General features: G+C 37.5%; 1 protein-coding gene across 1 annotated transcript in view; it reads right to left on the bottom strand.

The window, feature by feature from the left end:
* Window positions 1-448: 448 nt before the first annotated feature.
* LOC131938269 (calcium-activated chloride channel regulator 3A-1) overlaps window positions 449-24,637 on the bottom strand; it is a 24,524-nt gene continuing 335 nt past the window's right edge. The window contains exons 1-17 of the mRNA XM_059296225.1: window positions 23,878-24,637; window positions 18,936-19,096; window positions 18,598-18,728; window positions 18,288-18,402; window positions 13,550-13,712; window positions 13,073-13,211; window positions 10,962-11,068; window positions 8,241-8,366; window positions 7,890-7,988; window positions 7,554-7,665; window positions 7,286-7,473; window positions 6,978-7,205; window positions 6,634-6,735; window positions 3,732-3,906; window positions 2,905-3,075; window positions 1,675-1,905; window positions 449-1,512 (exon numbers count right to left, since the gene is read on the bottom strand). The exon at window positions 23,878-24,637 is cut by the window's right edge and continues 335 nt beyond it. Of these exons, the coding sequence (XP_059152208.1) occupies window positions 962-1,512; window positions 1,675-1,905; window positions 2,905-3,075; window positions 3,732-3,906; window positions 6,634-6,735; window positions 6,978-7,205; window positions 7,286-7,473; window positions 7,554-7,665; window positions 7,890-7,988; window positions 8,241-8,366; window positions 10,962-11,068; window positions 13,073-13,211; window positions 13,550-13,712; window positions 18,288-18,402; window positions 18,598-18,728; window positions 18,936-19,096 (2,799 nt within the window). The 5' untranslated portion in view covers window positions 23,878-24,637 and the 3' untranslated portion in view covers window positions 449-961. The remainder of the gene's footprint in view (window positions 1,513-1,674; window positions 1,906-2,904; window positions 3,076-3,731; window positions 3,907-6,633; window positions 6,736-6,977; window positions 7,206-7,285; window positions 7,474-7,553; window positions 7,666-7,889; window positions 7,989-8,240; window positions 8,367-10,961; window positions 11,069-13,072; window positions 13,212-13,549; window positions 13,713-18,287; window positions 18,403-18,597; window positions 18,729-18,935; window positions 19,097-23,877) is intronic.

The following is a 24,637-nucleotide window of genomic DNA, read 5'->3' as shown; positions in this document are numbered from 1 at the left end:
TATTATTTTTTCTTTCGCAGAAACCTAAGCAGGAGTATTCTCATCAACGAAGAAAAGTTTGATGGTGATCGGATAAAAGGTGTAGTAATGCATCAAGAAAAACAAATCATAAACAGAAAAAACACTTTCATTGTATAGATAGATTGCGTAAGATACCGGTTAACTGAGTTTGGTTCGGCACTGGAAGGTAGTTATTCTTATACTATAAGAAAATACACACACTTGAATGTATAGCTAATTAGATGATGAGCTTGAAACAACCGAAAACATAGGGTCTTGTCCCTCATCTGGGTTTAAATAACTTTTTGTTTAACCTCGCGCCTCGTTGGGGACAGGAATTCTTTAGCCATTATATGAGATTAATTGCACTAACAAATCCAGTGCTGTTTCATAGTTTTAATATTTTTATTGGCGATTACAGTCAAAACATAAAAAGTTAACAAATATGATCTTGGGCTTTATTAGTAATTTTTTAATAAAATGCCAATGGTATTACATGTAGTTATGTGTTGTTTTTTTTGCCACTTGATAGTTTTATCACTGCCTCTAAGTGATGCGTCTTCCAGGAAGCAAAGTAATATTTGTCACAGTTTAGGATTTTTTTTAAAAAATTACCAGATTGACCAGATCAAGAATGTTTTGCTATTGTATCATGTAGTCAAGTAGGATAACGAATATTTCTAAAACAGAATAGGATGGTTTTTTTTTTTTCATTTTCCAAATTTTCCTATTAACCTGCTTTAGTGTTGTACTTTAGTACTATTAACTTTGTCTAGTGTTGTACTCTAAATACTACTATTAACCTTCTCTAGTGCTATACTTAGATACTACTATTAACTTTCTTCAGTGTTGTAGGCCTACTCTAGATACTACTATTAACTTTCTTTAGTGTTGTAGGCCTACTCTAGATACTTCTATTAACTTTCTCTAGTGCTGTACTTTAGATATCACTTAAACATCTCTAAATGCTCCCACGGCTCCAAGAGTCAATGTCCTCTGGAAGTCTCTTTCTGTATTCTCCCTCAAACATGTAATTCATATGTTCCAGATCCAAGGAGCAGACAGAGTGGGTGGTACACTCTTCTGTCTGTTCAATATTCTCTGATTTGATCTTCTTCGATTTCAACACCAAGAATATGACAAGAAAAATAAAGAATGCGACAATGGCTAGACATAAAGGCAAAAGTATAGCCAGATAGGTTTGAACTGAGACTATCTCTGGGACTGGAGTTCGCGGCACAGACGTATCGTAAGCTGGGGATAGCGAGATAATATTAGAAGAGCCGCCCTCATTGCCACTGCTGTCTACAGCGTAGATGCTGAGGAACAGGGTCACATTGTTGCCTAGCCCTGTCGTGTTTAGAGAAAGATGCAGCTTTTCACTTGATCCTGACGATCTAGGCTGACTTAAATTTCCGTAAAGGATGTGTGCGTCTTTAAGCAATTCTGTGGACTTACGATTTAGAAGTAGTTCTTCAAAATCCTTAGAATAATGGATGAAGTATTTAGATGCTGAAAAGATTTGAAGAAAAAATGGACTGTAGTTTTCATGTATTAATGTTTTTCTAAAGTAAATTTTTACTATAATAATTGATCTTCAATGTGTATTTACTTTTTAGTTCAATTTTTATTTCCTTGTCGTAGCTGATAAATCTTTTTAAAAATAGAACGAACCTGTGCCTCTCTCCATGTCTGAACCTACAGCTGTCCACTGTACCACCGCTGTCATATTGGTGTAGTCAAATGAGACGACGCTAAAGTCCGTTATTCTAGAAGGTGGGATCTCATCTGTTAATTGCTCTTGTGTTAAAATAGAGCCAGGAAACCCACGCAATCGAAATTCGCCAGCAGTTGTCACCCTTTGGAAATTCTCTAGTGGTATTGTTTCAGTCTGTGTCTGTTGACCTTAAAACAAACAGTCTTGATGTATTTTTTAGATTCACCATTAAGTAGATATGTTTATATGGCTACATGACATTACCCCCCCCCCCGTAAATTACCCCCCCCCCCGGACATCCCCCGTATTTCCCCCCCCCCACCCCTCAATTTAGAATCTTAATTCTAACTAAAATTCTATACTTATATATTACCTTAATCCTAACCTTAAGAAAAGCTGCAAATCCTAAATTCACTCTGCCTAAAACTTAACCCAAAACCAAAACCAAATCCTAACCCTAGCCCTAACACTAACACTAAACCTAACCCTTACCCTAGCCAAAGCAATAGCAATAGCAATAGCCATAACCCTAACCCTGACCATAACAATAACGCTAATCCTAACCCTAAACCTAGCCCTAACCCTAACCATACACAAAGCCCTAACCCTAACTGTAACCCTAACCCAAGCCATAGCCATAGACCTTACCCTAACCCTAACCCCAGTTTACCCCAGCCCTAGCGCTAGCGCTAGCCCTATGGATATGGAAATGGAAATGGATTTGGATGTGGATGTGGATGTGGCTGTAGACGTAGACGTAGACGTAGACGTAGACGTAGATACAGATATAGATATAGATATAGATATAGATATAGATATAGATATAGACATAGACATAGACATAGACATAGACATAGACATAGACATAGACATAGACATAGACATAGACATAGACATAGACATAGACATAGACATAGACATAGACATAGACATAGACATAGACATAGACATAGACATAGATATAGATATAGATATAGATATAGATAGATAATGGATAAAACGGGCAAGATTAATTTTAATATATATAAGTGACCAGAAACTGCGTATCACTCGTTAAACTTAATTAGCACTTTTTTAACAAAAAATACCACATTAAAAACATCAGCATTGCTTCAACAATCTTAGATCAATATTATTTTATATTTTGAACCTTGATCCTAGAATAACGGCAGAATATGTGTACGTACCGGATGTTGTAGCCTCTAAAGCCCGGCTACCTTTACCGGATGCAGTTACAACAACGGTTTCTTCCTTCCGGCCGATTACCTTGACCTTTATATTATAACGGCCATCGCCCATCAAATCACGTGGCATGATGCTAGCAGCATACACGCCATCACCTTTAATGATGTCGGCACCTACAAGATTAAGAGATTAGAGACGTAAAACACGTCATAGCCTTGGGTTTAAACTAAAACTTGAAATAAAATTTGTTGAAATTTCGCTCGCAAGTTTTGGCCTATAAGCAAGATCGATAGATAGAGGAATGAAGTTGAAAAGCTTGTAGAAAGCAATTGTTATCATAAATATAATTTGATGTGACCCCCTACACCATTCTGCTTCCCCTAAATATGAAAGCTGTGAATAGAGTTTAAGATATGGCTTGACTAGAACAATCGTAGACTGCCGTTAACTTACCAACACCATTATCATATTAGAACAATCGTAGACTGCCGTTAACTTACCAACACCATTATCATATTAGAACAATCGTAGACTGCAGTTATCTTACCAACACCATTATCATATTAGAACAATCGCAGTCTGCCGTTAACTTACCAACACCATTATCATATTAGAACAATCGTAGACTGCAGTTATCTTACCAACACCATTATCATATTAGAACAATCGCAGTCTGCCGTTAACTTACCAACACCATTATCATATTAGAACAATCGTAGACTGCAGTTAACTTACCAACACCATTATCATATTAGAACAATCGCAGACTGCAGTTAACTTACCAACACCATTATCATATTAGAACAATCGTAGACAGCCGTTAACTTACCAACACCATTATCCAGCAGGAGGATATCGGTCGGTGATGACTGGGGACGCTCTATTGAGGCAATGACCTGGGCATTTAGTACTGGAGCCTTGCCTCGAGTCACTTCAGCATAGATTCCAAATTTCTGACTGGGATCAAATACCACCTCACCTTGTTGTGGTATCCAGGAGTTGATCTATAAAAATATCAAGTATTTTATTTTTCCTGTAATAAACTGAATTGACATACAGTCTCGGTCGATTTATTGTGATCACTATGCGCAGGGGCGTAGCGAGGGGGGGGGGGGGCGGGGGGTGCGGACCGCACCGGGTGACACCATTTAGGGGGGTGACACCAAGGCAAAATATAGCAAAATATATAGAGAAAAACTCGAGGGGGGGTGCAAATCGAAAACTTGAGGGAGGGGGGGGGGGTGCAAATCGAAATCTTGAGGGGGGGGGGGTGGTGCAAATCGAAAACTTGAGGGGGGGTGCAAATCGAAAATTTGAAAGTTTGTCCCTGGGAAGGGTCTCTATGCCTCTGGGGGGGGGGGGTGACACCATTAAGTGCCGCACCGGGTGACACCCGACCTCGCTACGCCACTGACTATGCGTTTATTACAACTAAAATACTTCCATTAAATAAAAAGATAATACATACTAAATCAATTTTTTAATATAAAATATTTCACGAAACAGCCCCCTCTTACTTATTAGACCTATTTTCTTTTAACATAAAATTAAATCGTCGTCTTAGTTTACCGATCCCATATACAACTTTTTTCCAAAAACATAGCTTCGCCTACTCTGGTTCTAATTTGTGGAACAATCTTCCTAATAAAAAAAATCTGAAAATATATTCAAAACTAAACTAAAACAACAGTTATTTAATGACTCATTGAAACATTTCTCAATCATCTATTATATTCTTTTTTAAATCTCATTTTGTATTATAACTATGTAATATTATTTCTTTATTCCACATTTTTAGTGCTATGTTACTGTTATGTAGTTACTATGCAATTGCTTTTTTTCCCACGTTTTCTTTAACTTGCTTTCTCTGTCTTTCCTATCAAATCTTGCGATCGAAATTTCTGGCACTTCCCAGTTAGCTAGCGCGCTGAAATTTTCAGGGAAGCTTTCTTTTGGATGACCATAGAATATGCAATTGTTATTATTACTAAATTGATCAATGGAAACATTTTATTGAGCATTTTAGACCGCTATATAATCTATATATAGAATTCTCCTCTGCGAGCCATTAGAAAAAAAACGAGCGACGCGTAGCTCGCCTCTCTCTTGCCGCGCGCAGTGAAGCGAACGATCCCACGTCGCCACAGGCTTAGGGGCAGATAATTTAGTTTGAACCGACTTTAAACTTACAGGAGGTAACTATTACCACTGGTGGCCAGTTTGGGGGAGACGATATGGTCGAGTGGTTGGGCACACGATTGCTATCCCACTCGACACGGATTCAAATCTATGTGTTCTAGTCAGTAACGTATTCACACAACGTGTTTTTTACGAGTTGTCTTTTTTTACGAGTTGTCTTTTTACGAGTTGTCTTCGTTTACCCAAAAAAAAAGTGAAAAGATAAAATCGATAGCAAGATTTCAATGCAAACAGACAAAGACTAAAAAGTAGAAAATAATAATCATTAAAAAAGTATTAAAAAACCCACGTTTTCTGATTGAACTAAAAAGTAGAAAATAAATACTATACATCACAATAATGCAAGCGATCACTCTACTATAAGCGATGAAAAACGTGGGGCGCCGTGATTTTCTTACAGTTTCTAATACTGTTGACTCTCTACAAGCTCCCTAATAAAAGTCAATAGTATTATCTAATCAATAGTAATATAACTTTTACTTCGGCGCCCCACGTTTTTCATCGCTTATAGTAGAGTGATCGCTTGCATTATTGTGATGTATAGTATTTATTTTCTACTTTTTAGTTCAATCAGAAAACGTGGGTTTTTTTAAACTTTTTTAATGATTATTATTAAAAGCTGTTATTAAATTGTTGTTTTATTTGTTTATTTTTAAACGGCCAATGTGAAAAAAGGCCTTAGTGCCTACTATTGTTACCGTAATAGAATAAATAAATAAATAAATAACTACAAGCTTATACGTTGAACAATACCACATAGTGATTAAAGCCTAATGTTATTAGCGGCGTAGATCTTCATCTCTGTATATACAAACATACATACATGCACACACACACATACACACACACACATACACATACATGCACACACACATACACACACATACACACACACAAACATACACACACATACATACATACATACATATATACACACACACTCGCACGCACGCACGCACAAACACACACAAACACACAAACACACACGCACGCACGCACGCTCACACACACACAGGCAGACAGACAGACAGACAGACAGACAGACAGACAGACAGGCAGACAGACAGACAGACAGACAGACAGACAGACAGACAGACAGACAGACAGACAGACAGACAGACAGACAGACATATAGGCCTCTCTCTCTATCTCTCTCCCTCTCTCTCCTTCTCTCTCTCTCTCTCTCTCTCTCTCTCTCTCTCTCTCTCTCTCTCTCTCTCTCTCTCTCTCTCTCTCTCTCTCTCTCTCTCTCTCTCTCTCTCTATATATATATATATATATATATATATATATATATATATATATATATGCTGCTTAAATATTTTCTGTGAAGCTTCGTTACTGACATATCAATATTTGAAGGGTTACAGCTAGCATTGATACTGAATATTCATAGAATATTTTTTGCGATACTGCTATCGATGCTGCTCTAACATGATTCCGACGGATAGCATCAGGGTTTCTTTCAGACATTTTTTCCGGGAGCACTGCCCTGTAAAATGTCAGTGTTATCTGTAAAAAGTCAGTTTTACCTGTAAAATTTCCTGTTTTACACCTCGAGGCTTAGACTGTATGTGTACCGTCACATGAGACACCGTAGCATTTGTGGTCACGTGGTAGACCCACAAACCAGTCTATGTGGTAAAAAAAAGTTAATATATGACGTGAAAATGCTTTACACATTTTCTGATGTCAATCGTCTGTATGTCGGTGACATTTGTTTGGTAGTTTGGAATACTTTGTCTCTTGTGACTAAAGGTCCCAATATTTTGATTGTACGAGAGAAAGAATTCTCTTGTAAAGCCATTGTACATTTTAGTCTATTTAAAAGTTTGACAAAAAGCTTCTTTTTAAACGTATATACTAGGTCACTCACATGCGATATGCCTGGTATCATGACTCGTAACACTTTAGATGATAAATCGTATTTAAAGCTGTCTTTATAATTTTCTTCGGTGTAGTTCTCATTTGGGCCTTCAATCCTTACTACAATATAGTGAGAATAGCTGAAAGTCAGCGATGTTTCAGTGCCAATGGTTGAGTCAATATAAAAACTTCCGGAAAGCGTTTCTCCTTTCCTTGTAGAAACCGCATCCGAAAGAATCTGCAAATCAGACACCTTATAAGGATTTCTTGAATCAGCTATCAAATTTTTATGACATAAAGCAAGAAGCATCAACTTACAGAGTAGGGAATGTTAGCTTTTGGGATGATGTTATTTTCCATAGCAACAGTAGCTGCCAGTCCATCAATCAAGGCTGTTGAGTAGTTCCGGCCGCTGTAGAAAAACGTCTTTCCCCCGGTCTCCTGCGAGAGTTGAGCGATACTTTGTTCGGCCCGTTGTCCATACGCTAGGGCGTGAACTACGATTCCTAGAATAGAACCAGTTCCTGTACATCCAAACAAGCTCATCAAAAATCATAGCAAATTATTAATCTAAATTTAGGCTGACCTTCTTTCATTAATGCAGGTCTAAGATCTCTCAGATACGGCCCTTCATTTTCTTTTCCATCAGTTATTAATATAATGGTACCACCGGGGGCGTCACCATACTTTGTAAGAACCTGGAATTACATATAGATACATGCATACATATATACATACACACATACATACATACACACATACGCAGAGAGAGAGAGAGAGGGAGGTGGTGTACGGTGTCTTAAGTGACATGTTCAAGTGTCCTTGTATTAAATAACTTTCACAAATTTAAAACTATGCCGAAGAGAATTTCCTAACTGTAGAGATGAGATTGAATGTAGAGATGAGATGAGATGTCACTAACCTCTACACCCTTCTTGAGACCGGCACCTATGCTTGTTTTACCTTCCGCTTGCATGGGCAAAGCATCTATTAAAGTAAATCTGTCTTTTTCTGACTTGACCTATTATTTTTAAAGAATTCAAATGACAAATTGTAAGTTCAAATCAAATTATATTTTAATAAGTTTATTAAAATTAATGTTAATCTTTATCAGTTTTATATCTGTGCTTATAATTGATTGATCCATATCATTCCATTCATTATAATTTCTTCAGTTAACTGTTTTAAAAAAAAAAACGTGAATACTAGTTGTATACTAGCATACATGTTTGTTTCTTGTCTTATTTCGACTAGAAAAACTTGCAATGTGTACCTCGACCAGCTGAGACAGCGTAGAAGCGTTGGTGTTGAACTGTACGATCCCAAGTTTACTGCCCGTCTCTATACAGCTGAGGATGTAGTTACTGGCTGCTTGCTTGAGTACACTGAGAGAGGCTCCCTGGTGAGAGGTCAATCATGTTAGTGGTAGTACACACACTTACCTACACGCTAGATGTCACACACTTACCTACACGCTAGATGTCACACACGCTTACCTACACGCTAGATGTCACACACACGCTTACCTACACGCTAGATGTCACACACACTAACCTACACGCTAGATGTCACACACACTTACCTACACGCTAGATGTCACACACACTTACCTACACGCTAGATGTCACACACACTAACCTACACGCTAGATGTCACACACACTTACCTACACGCTAGATGTCACACACGCTTACCTACACGCTAGATGTCACACACACTTACCTACACGCTAGATGTCACACACACGCTTACCTACACGCTAGATGTCACACACACTAACCTACACGCTAGATGTCACACACACTTACCTACACGCTAGATGTCACACAAACTTACCTACACGCTAGATGTCACACACGCTTACCTACACGCTAGATGTCACACAAACTTACCTACACGCTAGATGTCACACACACTTACCTACACGCTAGATGTCACACACACTTACCTACACGCTAGATGTCACACACACTTACCTACACGCTAGATGTCACACACACTAACCTACACGCTAGATGTCACACACACTTACCTACACGCTAGATGTCACACACACTTACCTACACGCTAGATGTCACACACACTTACCTACACGCTAGATGTCACACACACTTACCTACACGCTAGATGTCACACACATTTACCTACACGCTAGATGTCACACACACTTACCTGCACGCTAGATGTCACACACACTTACCTACACGCTAGATGTCACAAACGCTTACCTACACGCTAGATGTCACACACACTTACCTACACGCTAGATGTCACACACACTTACCTACACGCTAGATGTCACACACACTTACCTACACGCTAGATGTCACACACACTTACCTACACGCTAGATGTCACACACACTTACCTACACGCTAGATGTCACACACACTTACCTGCACGCTAGATGTCACACACACTAACCTACACGCTAGATGTCACACACACTTACCTACACGCTAGATGTCACACAAACTTCCCTACACGCTAGATGTCACACACACTTACCTACACGCTAGATGTCACACAAACTTCCCTACACGCTAGATGTCACACACACTTACCTACACGCTAGATGTCACACACACTTACCTACACGCTAGATGTCACACACACTTACCTACACGCTAGATGTCACACACACTTACCTACACGCTAGATGTCACACACGCTTACCTACACGCTAGATGTCACACACACTTACCTACACGCTAGATGTCACACACACGCTTACCTACACGCTAGATGTCACACACACTAACCTACACGCTAGATGTCACACACACTTACCTACACGCTAGATGTCACACAAACTTACCTACACGCTAGATGTCACACACACGCTTACCTACACGCTAGATGTCACACAAACTTACCTACACGCTAGATGTCACACACACTTACCTACACGCTATATGTCACACACACTTACCTACACGCTAGATGTCACACACACTTACCTACACGCTAGATGTCACACACACTAACCTACACGCTAGATGTCACACACACTTACCTACACGCTAGATGTCACACACACTTACCTACACGCTAGATGTCACACACGCTTACCTACACGCTAGATGTCACACACACTAACCTACACGCTAGATGTCACACACACTTACCTACACGCTAGATGTCACACAAACTTCCCTACACGCTAGATGTCACACACACTTACCTACACGCTAGATGTCACACACACTTACCTACACGCTAGATGTCACACACACTTACCTACACGCTAGATGTCACACACACTTACCTACACGCTAGATGTCACACACACTTACCTACACGCTAGATGTCACACACACTTACCTACACGCTAGATGTCACACACGCTTACCTACACGCTAGATGTCACACACACTTACCTACACGCTAGATGTCACACACACTTACCTACACGCTAGATGTCACACACACTTACCTGCACGCTAGATGTCACACACACTTACCTACACGCTAGATGTCACACACACTTACCTACACGCTAGATGTCACACACACTTACCTGCACGCTAGATGTCACACACACTTACCTACACGCTAGATGTCACACACACTTACCTACACGCTAGATGTCACACACACTAACCTACACGCTAGATGTTACACACACTTACCTACACGCTAGATGTCACACACACACTTACCTACACGCTAGATGTCACACACATACCGTCATACTACCTGAGATATCAACCCTAACTTACCGTCAAACTACCTGAGGTATCAACCCTAACTTACCGTCATACTACCTGAGGTATCAACCCTAACTTACCGTCAGACTACCTGAGGTATCAACCCTAACTTACCGTCATACTACCAGATGTATCAACCCTAACTTACCTTTATACTACCAGATGTATCAACCCTAACTTACCGTTATACTACCAGATGTATCAACCCTAACTTACCGTCATACTACCTGAGGTATCAACACTAACTTACCGTCAAACTACCTGAGATATCAACCCTAACTTACCGTCATACTACCTGAAGTATCGAGCACTAGTACACGTTTCCTAGGATGAGCCTGCACGTAACGGAACTTGGGCCTCGTCTTACTAGTAGATGGGAGCGGCTTCTTCGCTATTCCACAAATGACAAAAAATTAACAACAATAAAACTATTGTCCTAATCCGTTTATGGATATTAATCTTTTGTTACAATAAACTAAGAATTGACGCATCTTGTTAGATTTTTATTCCATAGCTAAAACGGAAAACAACTATAAAAATGAAGGAAAATGAAAGTCAAGAAAACGAGCAAATAAAAAATAATTGCAAGGTAGTTTCCAAACTTTTCAGTCCGAGGGCCGCATTAACTATGAAATATCAGTTCGGGGGCCAGAGTTTCTTTAAGGCATCTCTTCTGGGAGTGGGCGCCCTCCGTCTACCACCCCCCCCCCCCTCACGAAATATAATTTATATAGAAATATTTGCAAATTTCAAGTGTCCACCCCCTCCCCACCCCCACGGAGAAAAAAGTCTGGAAGAAACGTTTTCGGGGGTCGATAACACACTCGAGGTCCAAGTTTGCTCTCAAATTGTTCTTCACGTATTTCATTCTTGAAAATGTTTGTTCACACAGTTATGTTGTTTCAAAATTTGAAAGGTAGGCCTACTCTGATGCAGAACTTTTAATATTAGGAAAGTCTTCCTTGTACAAAAACTTAGGAAAATTAATCTGCCCTGCTGTTCATCTTTGCAACTGGCCACATTTGCTGCAAATGGGCTTTGAAACAGTCTCACTTTTTCTGCCTTTGAATCCAAGTCAGAAAACCGATACTGAAACTGCAGCTGGAGGTCTTTAATGATCTCGTATGTAAATGACGTGGGAAATTCATTGGTTGCCTCACCCGTAAAGAACTTGCACTGCTGAAAGTGCGTCAAGTTGTTGGCCAGTACTTGTTCCAAATACATGACAAGTTTGAATCTGAAGGCCTTTAGGTGGGTGTGTAGATAAGATACTAGATTTCCCTCTCTTGCCGTTTTAGGTTCAGAAAATTTAAATGATTACTTATGTCTGCAGCAGAGGCCAATTTCTATACCCACTCTAATGAACACAAGAAGGTGAGGTGGAACAACTGTCCAGCGACTCATCCATTGCAATTGAAAAATGGCGAAGCTTGCTTGCATATTTCGCTATTTGAGTCACGATGTTTTCACCAATGTCTGCAACACGGCGGGCAATGGTATTTGCACCCAAAGCTACATTTTCAAATGGTTTTGAATTTTCTGTGCAAAGTTCCTCAGTCACCTCTAACAACATTTATTCAGTGGACAAAAAGATCGCCGCGGGCCGGATGAAATGACCTCGTGGGCCGCATCCGGCCCGCGGGCCGTAGTTTGGAGACCCCTGGTTTAGAGCATACTAGCGTACCCGTCCCGTACGTTGCCGCAATATTTTAAGAGGATTTTGTCAATGCGTTACCAATAGTTTATTATTAGACGCTTGACCTTGTTTTCAGAAATTGAGTTATTAAAATGTAGATATTAGAATGCGTTTTTTTTTCACACTCCTGCCCAGACGCCCCTGTACGAACGCCTTCAGTGTACGTTAATTACCCTCTGTAATAGTGAAGTATAATAGGCGACCGCCTACGTATCGGAGGCATCGCGGGGCGGTCTCGGGAGTCACAGGTTGCACTACTGCAGGGGTCCTGGGTGCGTCATTTGTTTCGGTTTAGTCATCGAATGTAGTGGCCCACCTTATCCCTATTGTAGGGTGCTCTTTAAAACCTATGTAGGCGCCGTAGTGCTTAGAGGAGCCCGGCGTGCTTCGGGTCACCCGACCGCCAGGTCGCCGGCGGACGTGCCTTGTTTTGTTGTTTTTTTTTGTTAAAAAAACTGAGGTGCCATAGTGCTCACGGGAGTGCCCAACATCTTCAATAAAATCTTAATATACAAATTTAGTATGCTCTGTTTTATAATAGTTTGTTCAAGTTCAAACTAAAATCATCGTGTATGCTACTTGTTCACAAAGAAATTCATGCTTTCTTATTACAATTACACACTTTTGAACATAATCTTAGCTTTCTGTTAGATCATTTATCCTACCCTTTTATTTTTCTTGTATGTTCCCTAATCTTACTTTTCACGAAATCTTCATGTTTCCTCATAACTTCCCATGCACTTTTATATTGGCAAAGTCTATTTTGGCGATTTGGTGCAAAGACATTATGCTTTAAATGTTTCGGTGATCTTGTTGGATCATCGCAGAACTCCGCCATCTGAAATATAAAGTTACTGTTTTAGTCAGCAAGAGAGTGTCTAAATAAACCAGCTGTTTGACAAGCATTTTAAAATACAGAGTTTGTAAACTTAACCGAGATATTTTGTATCATGTTTGCTTTAGTGTCTACTCGGAAGAATAAGCCACACCACAATCAAAAGCGCTTAAAGTATTGTCATAGAACTAGATCTCTTTACTTACACTAAGAATTAAAGTATTGTCATAGAACTAGATCTCTTTACTTACACTAAGAATTAAAGTATTGTCATAGAACTAGATATCTTTACTTACACTAAGAATTAAAGCATTGTCATAGAACTAGATATCTTTACTTACACTATCGAGGTACTGCATAAACATTAGAGATGCCATCGCTTTATTTGCAGCCATCCTAGGAAAAAACCGGCAGTTTTTCTCAGGTTTCCCAGTAAAGAAGTCAAATTCACATTGTTTGCTTGTATATTCATTCAAGATAGAACCTTCCACATCTGTTGTACACCTGCAAAGATAAAGCAGCCTTGTAGAAATGTGATTATTGGAATCGTGAAGTAGATCATAGGTAGGCTTAGAAATGCGTAGGGGAAAGAAAGAAAATAAACAAATATCCATTAATAATAAAAGCACTATTCTTTCAAATGTGTACTAGCTTTCATGAGCGACCAATACTTTTATCAAAGAAAGCAAGTATATTTTCTTATTTTCTGTGCATTTAACAGCTAATTAGTAGATTTTTGTTGTTTTTTTTAAAGGGTTGTTTTCGATTTATTATAAATTTTTATTGAGTTTACAGCGTCTTGAGAGTCGACAACGGAATGATAAAAGAGGCAGATCTAGTTGCCCTTTGGAGTTATGATTGCAAGCTAGTTATCAGGGTTTAAAGCAAATAATTTTAGCTGTATAGGGTGTCGAATCAACTTAGAATGAGCAGGCCTTTGAGCAATACAAATATTTATCGAACTTTTAAATGTTTGTTGTTTTTGTGTAAAAAAAAAGTGTGCTATTAATTTTTTATTGAGTCCAAATATTTTTTGTGTAGCTGCAAACAGAGTTTCTTCCAGGCATCTCTTCGGGGGGTCAAAGCCCCCCCCCGAAAAATTTTTACCGCCCCCCCCCCCCCCCCCCCCGAACGAAATGAAATTTATATAATTTATATAGAAAATATATACTTTTAACAGTGTCCGCCCCCCCCCCCCCCCCGAAGAAAGTCTACCGCCCCCCCCCCGAAAATTTCAAGTGCCCCCCCGGAGAAAAAAGTCTAGAAGAAACACTGGCTGCAAAGCATGTCGAAAGATAAGCAAAATATCTTTTTTACTTTCTCGTATATACGTAGTATAGAGAAAGTCTTGTAATCGTGCAAAAAAAAAAATTGAGATTTTTACAACTCTCGACGTTTTACACCTCACTGATACGGAAAAACATAATTTTGCAATCTTGTCCGTATGTCTGTGTGTGTGTGTGTCTGTCTGTCTGTGTGTCCGTGTGTAAACAGATAGATAAATGAAATTTCACATGTAAGTAAAAGATCTAATTCTCTACCTTCTGTTAAATTTTGAGTAATTTCCGTTGACCGGAAGTAGTAATTTACGCTACTTCCGATTTCTCAAAAAACTAATGTAAATTTTAAAAGTACTAATAATATTGCGCACTATTATGCGCTTTTTTATTTCGCGTTCACTTGGTGTGCAATTAATTTGTCTGCGAGATTTTATTCTATTTTTAAAACTTTAAGTATTTAAAATGGATTAAAAATCATGTCTATAGCCCCTGTTATTTTATATAAAAATATTCGAGAAAGTTTAGGGGAGATCACTCCCGGTTTATTTTTTTCAGTTTTTTACTTTCTCGTATATACGTAGTATAGAGAAAGTATTGTAATCGTGCAAAAAAAAAATCGAGATTTTTACAAATCTCGACGTTTTACACCTCACTGATACGGAAAAACATAATTTTGCAATCTTGTCCGTATGTCTGTGTGTGTGTCTGTGTGTCTGTGTGTCTGTGTGTCCGTGTGTAAACAGATAGATAAATGAAATTTCACATGTAAGTAAAAGATCTAATTCTCTACCTTCTGTTAAATTTTGAGTAATTTCCGTTGACCGGAAGTAGTAATTTACGCTACTTCCGATTTCTCAAAAAACTAATGTAAATTTTAAAAGTACTAATAATATTGCGCACTATTATGCGCTTTTTTATTTCGCGTTCACTTGGTGTGCAATTAATTTGTCTGCGAGATTTTATTCTATTTTTAAAACTTTAAGTATTTAAAATGGATTAAAAATCATGTCTATAGCCCCTGTTATTTTATATAAAAATATTCGAGAAAGTTTAGGGGAGATCACTCCCGGTTTATTTTTTTCAGTTTTTTACTTTCTCGTATATACGTAGTATAGAGAAAGTATTGTAATCGTGCAAAAAAAAAATCGAGATTTTTACAAATCTCGACGTTTTACACCTCACTGATACGGAAAAACATAATTTTGCAATCTTGTCCGTATGTCTGTGTGTGTGTCTGTGTGTCTGTGTGTCTGTGTGTCCGTGTGTAAACACGATAACTTGAGTACCGTTACAGCTAGGCTGGTGAAATTTCATATATAAGTATTTTATCAAAATCGTAGATCCGTATCAACTTTTGAGCGAATTCCGATAACCGGAAGTGGTACTTTTTCTACTTTGAATTTTTCAAAAGCCTATAACTTGAGTACTATTTCAGATAGATAAATGAAATTTGATATGTAAGTAAACGAGCTAATTCTCTACCTTCTGTCAAATTTTGAGTAATTTCCGTTGACCGGAAGTACTTATTTACGCTCTTTCCGATTTCTCAAAAAACGCATGTAAATTTATAAAGTACTAATAATATTGCGCACTATTATGCGCTTTTTTATTTAGCGTTCGATAGGTGTGCATTTCTTTTTTCTACGAGATTATATTCTATTTTAAGAAATGTGAGTATTTAAAATGGATTAAAAATCATGTCTAGAAGTCTATATCCCGAGTTGCCATCCCCTGTAGTGTTATATTAGAATATTCGAGAAAGTTTAGGGGAGATCACTCCCGGTTTATTTTTTTTGTACTAAGGATATTCTTTGGTGGAAAAAATTTTATACAAATGAAACTATTTTATTGTCAATAATTTACTACAAAAAAAGATTAATAATAATAAACAATTATAATAAATATCGGTTTTTTTATTTAGTTATCGAAAATATTAAAAACATCAAATACATCAAATATTTAGAAGATCCGAAAAAAAAAACCGACATGATTTTATTACCATATTAATTTTACCAATTTAAGCCAATTATTTTGTAGAATAAATACTGTATTCGGGAGTAGGCAATGTAGGTCTACACAAATATAATGCTTATTCATTTATAAAATAAAGATTTTTTAATGTAATTGTTTCTGTTAAGTGTCTTTCTAAATGTATTCTTTGTTTGTGTTTTTTTTTTTACCGCTGGTTGAGCACACGATGAAGAAAATGGAATTTTGTTTATTAAAACTTTTGTCATTGTGAACGTCTCTTAAATGATGTATAGAGTTTAATGACGTCACAGGCTGGATAGAGTTAAATGTTTATGAAACTTGTTATGGGACATGTTTAGGTGTCAAGTATTTCAAGCTTTCTCCAGTGTTGTTGCTTACAGGTGATGTTGTAGCAACACAACAATAAACATTTTTAAGCTGGGGATTTCATTCAGGCATTCATTAATTATAAAGCTAACAAAGCAGAACATTGTATTTCATGTAAATCTAGCGCAAGACAGATGAGGAGCACTATACTGTCGACAATTTCGTGTCCAGAAATGGCAGGAATTAGTACGTGGTGTGAATCTATCTCGACTGTGTACATAAGTACGTGGTGTAAATCTATCTCGACTGTGTACATAAGTACGTGGTGTGAATCTATCTCGACTATGTGCATGGTGGGAATCTATCTCGACTGTGTACATTAGTACGTTGTAGGAAGTGGTTACTATCTTCCCTTATATATATATATATATATATATATATATATATATATATATATATATAATATATATATATATATATATATATATATATATATATATATATATATATATATATATATATATATATATATATATATATATATATATATATATATATATGCTACGCCACTGAAAATTAATTAAAGCAGTACTTATAATTTAGTACACATTATGTTCCAAGCTGTTAGTGTGTCATTGTTCGAAGGAGTGTATTTCTTATATAATATCAGTGGGGGTATATAAAACTGCTATATCAATACCCAATAGTATGCAATGTTAACGGAAGTCTACGTTTTTCAAAACGGATGAAAAGCAATGAGTATTGCAGCATGTTTTCATAATAAGTCTTAAGTGACTTGGTTTCTAAATTTAACACTCGCTAGCGGAGTGATTAATTAAGCTAAACAGTTGTGCCTGGTAGAGGTAATACGCAAGGAGGCGAAAAGCTAAAAGGGAAGGAGGGGAGCGAGAACAGGGCAACGCAAAACTAAGTGATAGAAGTAAACATACGCTGACATGCTGTCGTTTTCACTCATCCTAATTCCATGTTCATTTCATGGCTTTAAGTCTTTAATCCACAAATTCACACACACGCATACACACTCACTCACTTGTTATTATTTTAAAAATTCTATTTATTTCCAAATAATTTTCAAAGCATCATGTATTGTAAATGTTATGATCTTTAAGTCAGATAAATATACTCTAACTTGAAGGCCATTCTTATCGTAAACATATATATGTCCATATATCTATTCCATACCCTATCCCTAACTATTTCTGTAACCGTATCAGTATGCCTGACCCTTACCCCTACGCTGTCCATATCGTTATCCAGATCTCTAACAATATCCGTTTCGCTAACCCTTACCTGTCCCTATCCGTACCCCTATTACTATCCCATTTATTACCCTATCCCTGTCCCTTTTACTTTCACTATCCCTATATCTGCCTCTCTCTCTCTCTCTCTCTCTCTATATATATATATATATATATATATATATATATATATATATATATATATATATATATATGCGCAGATTTTGAGCGTTTCAAGTTACCTTGTTGGGTGCCATAAACCTGCAAATCGGTAGAAAGCCTCGTCTTGAGCATCAATTGGATATTCATCAAATAAACCCCAGCGTAGATGTGCCCATTCATGGACAATCGTTTTATCTGGAGTGTAGAATACGTTATGGAATTTATATCAAATTGACGGTTAGAGCATTCGTGAATGTTTTGAATTTTTTGTATCTAATTGTTTTGACTTTGGGGAGTATTTACATTTCCTAAATATTTTGATATGCAAAGTAAATTGACATTCAGGAGTAGGCCTTATGTTGACAGCAATAATCCAAAATGTTTTCTGACCTGGATTCCCCCATTTTTGAATGACAGCATCATCCAACAAATAGCCGGGTGTTAGGTGGATGTACAAGCCTGGCGAGCCACATTCAGCATATTGTTTGACGTACGGGGCGTCGCCGTAGGCGGGATTGGATCTGATTTTTTTTAAAAACACAAGTATGGCGGGAACACTTGAATCAGTGATTAAATCATTTTAAAAATATTCAACACAGTTTGAAATATCCCGCACAGCTAGGAAACAAAAAAATAATCAAATGATCTAGTTCTTAGTTTTTTATGGTTATTTATTAAAAACTCATAAGAACAGTATTTTAAGACATTTATTTTGTAACACAAAGTACCTGTCAATAATGATCTGTGCTCTGTCTAATTCAACATCCAAAGCGTTCTCGTAAAACTGTTTTGGCGTCCACGTTTCTGGAACCACTATGATAAATTCTCGAAAATATAGGAGATTTTTGGTGGCTTTAAATAGTGTAGCAGATGCGGCAGTTAGAAACATCTGAAATTTAAATTAAAAATTCTCAGTTTGGGTAGCGAAATATTAATTGATACAAGCACTGGGCATTCTTCTTAGCTGATACCCTTACATAACTCCGTTACTAATACTAACCTATTCCAAATGTAACACTATTTCTAAATAAGCACGAGCCGTTTTAATTGAAAAATAATATAGTTTTCATTAAAAAGCAGAAGTCTTCCCACTTTTTTGCTTACTCTGATTACCTGATCGATTTAATGTTTGTCGGTGTGAATGCTTGGATTATATGGAGGTGAGGGGATGGGGGCGGTTAAAGTGCACGACTGTTGTTCCAATAGAATCGAGTCTGTATGTCAATAGAATCGAGTCTGTATGTCAATAGAATCGAGTCTGTATGTCAATAGAATCGAATCTGTATGTCAATAGAATCGAGTCTGTATGTCAATCCTCAACCCATTCAGCCCGACGGGTACATATTATGTTAGGGAAAGCAAACGCGACTAAGCATGGAACTTATCTCATTATATCTCATTTGCAGCGTGCACATATATAGACACGTCACCTGCCCGACAAACCGCCAGGTCCGAAACTTAAAAAGAAGATAAAAAGCCACTTAATAAAATTGTTATTCTGCTGGGCAAGGCTGATTATTTTATTACTCTAAAGTCTAAAGTTATAGCTAAATTAATAGTAAAAAACGTCAGTTTTTTTTCGACATAACTCCTATGAAGAAATTACATTTAAGCAAGTTACCCATTACAAAAAGTCCGGATAAAATATGTGTGGCCCGTTTTTTTTCCCTCATTGTGCCAAGATTCTGACCGTATTTTCCCCATCAGTGTGCCTAGATTCTGACCGTATTTTCCCCTCAGTGTGCCTAGATTCTGACCGTATTTTCCCCTTATTGTGCCTAGATTCTGACCGTATTTTCCCCTCAGTGTGCCTAGATTCTGACCGTATTTTCCCCTCAGTGTGCCTAGATTCTGACCGTATTTTCCCCTCAGTGTGCCTAGATTCTGAGCGAATTTTCCCCTTATTGTGCCTAGATTCTGATCCTATTTTCCCCATCAGTGTGCCTAGATTCTGACCGTATTTTCCCCATCAGTGTGCCTAGATTCTGACCGTATTTTCCCCTCAGTGTGCCTAGATTCTGACCGTATTTTCCCCATCAGTGTGCCTAGATTCTGACCGTATTTTCCCCTCAGTGTGCCTAGATTCTGACCGTATTTTCCCCTCAGTGTGCCTAGATTCTGAGCGAATTTTCCCCTTATTGTGCCTAGATTCTGATCCTATTTTCCCCTCAGTGTGACTAGATTCTGACCGTATTTTCCCCTCAGTGTGCCTAGATTCTGACCGTATTTTACCCTCAGTGTGCCTAGATTCTGACCGTATTTTCCCCTCAGTGTGCCTAGATTCTGAGCGAATTTTCCCCTTATTGTGCCTAGATTCTGACCGTATTTTCCTCTCAGTGCGCCTAGATTCTGACCGTATTTTCCCCTCAGTGTGCCTAGATTCTGGGCGAATTTTCCCCTTATTGTGCCTAGATTCTGACCGTATTTTCCCCTCTGTGTGCCTAGATTCTGACCGTATTTTCCCCTCAGTGTGCCTAGATTCTGACCGTATTTTCCCCATCAGTGTGCCAAGATTCTGACCGTATTTTCCCCTCAGTGTGCCTAGATTCTGACCGTATTTTCCCCTTATTGTGCCTAGATTCTGACCGTATTTTCCCCATCAGTGTGCCTAGATTCTGACCGTATTTTCCCCTCAGTGTGCCTAGATTCTGACCGTATTTTCCCCTTATTGTGCCTAGATTCTGACCGTATTTTCCCCTTATTGTGCCTAGATTCTGACCGTATTTTCCCCATCAGTGTGCCAAGATTCTGACCGTATTTTCCCCTCAGTGTGCCTAGATTCTGACCGTATTTTCCCCTTATTGTGCCTAGATTCTGACCGTATTTTCCCCTTATTGTGCCTAGATTCTGACCGTATTTTCCCCATCAGTGTGCCAAGATTCTGACCGTATTTTCCCCTCAGTGTGCCTAGATTCTGACCGTATTTTCCCCATCAGTGTGCCATTATTCGTACTAGTCATACGTACTAGTCATACGTACTAGTCATACGAACTCAATTAATGAATCACTCAATTAAGTGGAATTATCATTTTTCTCTATATTTTGTATTTTTTTGCCTTGGTGTCACCCCCCTAAATGGTGTCACCCGGTGCTGTCCGCACGCCCGCCCCCCCCCCTTCTTTGCTCGCTACGCCCCTGTACGTACTAGTCATACGTACTAGTCATACGTACTAGTCATACGTACAGAGCCTAAGTATTAAAAATCGTTTTGAAAATTGCTCTCTATTTTTACAAAAATTAAAATGATTCTATAAGGAAATGTTACTGGTCCACTTGAACCGATTTATCGATTTTGCATCGGAAACGGCCTGCATATATACATATACACGTAGGCATATATATATATATATATAAATATATATATATATATATATATATATATATATATATATATATATATATATATATATATATATATATATATGTATATATACGTATATACGTATATATGTACGTGTATGTGGCATATATTTAAATTATAGCCATGTGTACGTGTGTGTGTTTGTGTGTGCATCAACGTACATATGGCTATAATTTTAAATATATGCCACATACACGTACATGTTTGTTTATAAGCTTTAATTATTGCAGATGTATGAGTAATAATGTTTATATATAGTATGTTAATAATATAGTTGGATGTAGCATTGTGGTGTCAATCTCCTCCCCCCCCCCCCAAGAAACAAAGTATATATATATGTATATATATATATATATATATATATATATATATATATATATATATATATATATATATATATATATATATATATATATATATATATATATATACCAATATCCCATTATGCCCATTTTTGTGTGTTTTAGTTCGGGTTTGCGTTTGTGGTTGTGTTTGTGTTTGGATTTGGGTTTGGGTTTGTTCTCGTTTGCTTTTTTTCTTTGCGTTTGTGTTTTCGTTTGCTTTTTTCTTAGCGTTTGTGTTTTCTTTGTGTTTGCGGTTGTGTTTGTTTTTTGTGTTTTCGTTTGTGTTTGTTTTGTGTTTGAGTTATATATATATTTTATATATATATAAATGCAGTTTGAGTTATATATATATATATATATATATATATATATATATATATATATATATATATGTATATATATATATGTATATATATATATATATATATATAAATATATATATATATGTATATATATATATATATATATATATATATATATATATATATATATATATATATATACATATATATATATATATATATATACATATATATATATATATATATATATATATATATATATATATATATATATATATATATATATATATATATACTAGCCGTCCCGGCCAGGCCCTGCACTGGCATCTCTGAAAAACGTATCTATAAAGGACCATAACTTGTGTGTTTATTAATCATCATTTACCCGGCATTGCCAACCACAACCAACAAAAACACACAAAAAAACGCAAACATAACACTAACACAAAACAAACACAAACGAAAACACAAAAACAAACCGCCCCCCCCCCCCCTCCGAAGAAAGTCTATCGCCCCCCCCCCCCCCGAACGAAATGAAATTGATATAGAAAATATATACTTTTAACAGTGTCCGCCCCTTCCCCCCCCCCCCCCCCCCCCGAAGAAAGTCTACCGCCCCCCCCCTCCGAAAATTTCAATGCCCCCCCCCCCCTCCCCGGAGAAAAAAGTCTGGAAGAAACACTGAATGTGAGGTACATTCATTTAGCAAAACCCATACATTATTTCTTGAAACAGCTATTAATATATACAATAGAATCTCGTAGAAAAAAAGAATTGCGCACCAAGTGAACGGCTAACAATATGTGTTTTATAATAAGGCATACTAGTACTTTATTAATTCATCACACTGTAGAGGAAATACGCCAGAGCTTATATCCTCTCACATTCTGACGAGGAATTGGTGGATCGTGCAGAAAGTCCGTTTATTGAAAAAAAAAAAAAAGGAGACATGTTCTGAAGCTTACCTCTAATCTCTATAGGAAAAGTTCCGTAGCTTACCTCTAATCTCTATTGGAAAAAGTTCTGAAGCTTACCTCTAATCTCTATTGGAAAAAGTTCCGTAGCTTACCTCTAATATCTATTGGAAAAAGTTCTGAAGCTTACCTCTTATCTCTATAGGAAAAAGTTCTGTAGCTTACCTCTTATCTCTATTGGAAAAAGTTCCGTAGCTTACCTCTAATCTCTATTGGAAAAAGTTCCGTAGCTTACCTCTAATATCTATTGGAAAAAGTTCCGTAGATTACCTCTAATCTCTATTGGAAATGTTCCGTAGCTTACCTCTAATATCTATTGGAAAAAGTTCCGTAGCTTACCTCTAATCTCTATTGGAAAAAGTTCCGTAGCTTACCTCTAATCTCTATTGGAAAAAGTTCCGTAGCTTACCTCTAATCTCTATTGGAAAAAGTTCCGTAGCTTACCTCTAATCTCTATTGGAAAAAGTTCCGTAGCTTACCTCTAATCTCTATAGGAAAAAGTTCCGTAGCTTACCTCTAATCTCTATTGGAAAAAGTTCCGTAGCTTACCTCTAATCTCTATTGGAAAAAGTTCCGTAGCTTACCTCTAATCTCTATAGGAAAAAGTTCCGTAGCTTACCTCTAATCTCTATAGGAAAAAGTTCCGTAGCTTACCTCTAATCTCTATTGGAAAAACTTCTGTAGCTTACCTCTAATCTCTCACGAAGCGATTTACTTTCCTTGACATCAGGACTAATGGCAATGATGACCCCCTCATATCCATTGTTGACCAACCTAACTTTGGCCGCCGCTGTCTGCGACTAGAGTCAGTGAGAATAGAATCATTGCCAGACAGCCGGTAGACATGTTGGCAAACCTGTAGATATCCGCTCAGACGTTCAATGTTCCTACACAACTCCTCATCTTACTTTATTTGGTTTTGAAGCTAGGCAGAGACTCTACCATACAGAAAAGATTCTGCTATACAGAGAAGATTCTGGTATACAGAGAAGATTCTGCTATACAGAGAAGATTCTGGTATACAGAGAAGATTCTGCTATACAGAGAAGGTTCTGCTATACAGAGAAGATTCTGCTATACAGAGAAGATTCAGCTATACAGAGAAGATTCAGCTATACAGAGAAGATTCAGCTATACAGAGAAGACTCCTAGACTGGGAAGACTCAAAGATGGGGACACCGCTCCTTAATGTGGATGGAATACGCTCCCTTCAAAGATCCAACGTCTGAAAATTACACATACAGAAAAAGTTTGTTCCCCACAACCATCACGTGTACTGTAATTAGCGCTGTATTTCAGCCTTCATCAGCAGGTTTAGTTTTGGCTGATTTTTAAACGACTTATGTTTACTTTATTCCACATGCAATCAACACATTTGAATCCATACTGAAATCACAAACTAGGAAAGATATCCGAGAAGTAAACAACTGTTATTGGACTCGAGAGAAT

This window comes from Physella acuta, unplaced genomic scaffold (genome assembly GCF_028476545.2).
Source record: "Physella acuta isolate Inbredline_101_S28 unplaced genomic scaffold, ASM2847654v3 ptg000240l, whole genome shotgun sequence".
In the NCBI taxonomy this organism is placed as follows: domain Eukaryota; kingdom Metazoa; phylum Mollusca; class Gastropoda; family Physidae; genus Physella; species Physella acuta.
This window is presented reverse-complemented; position numbering and strand designations above follow the sequence as displayed.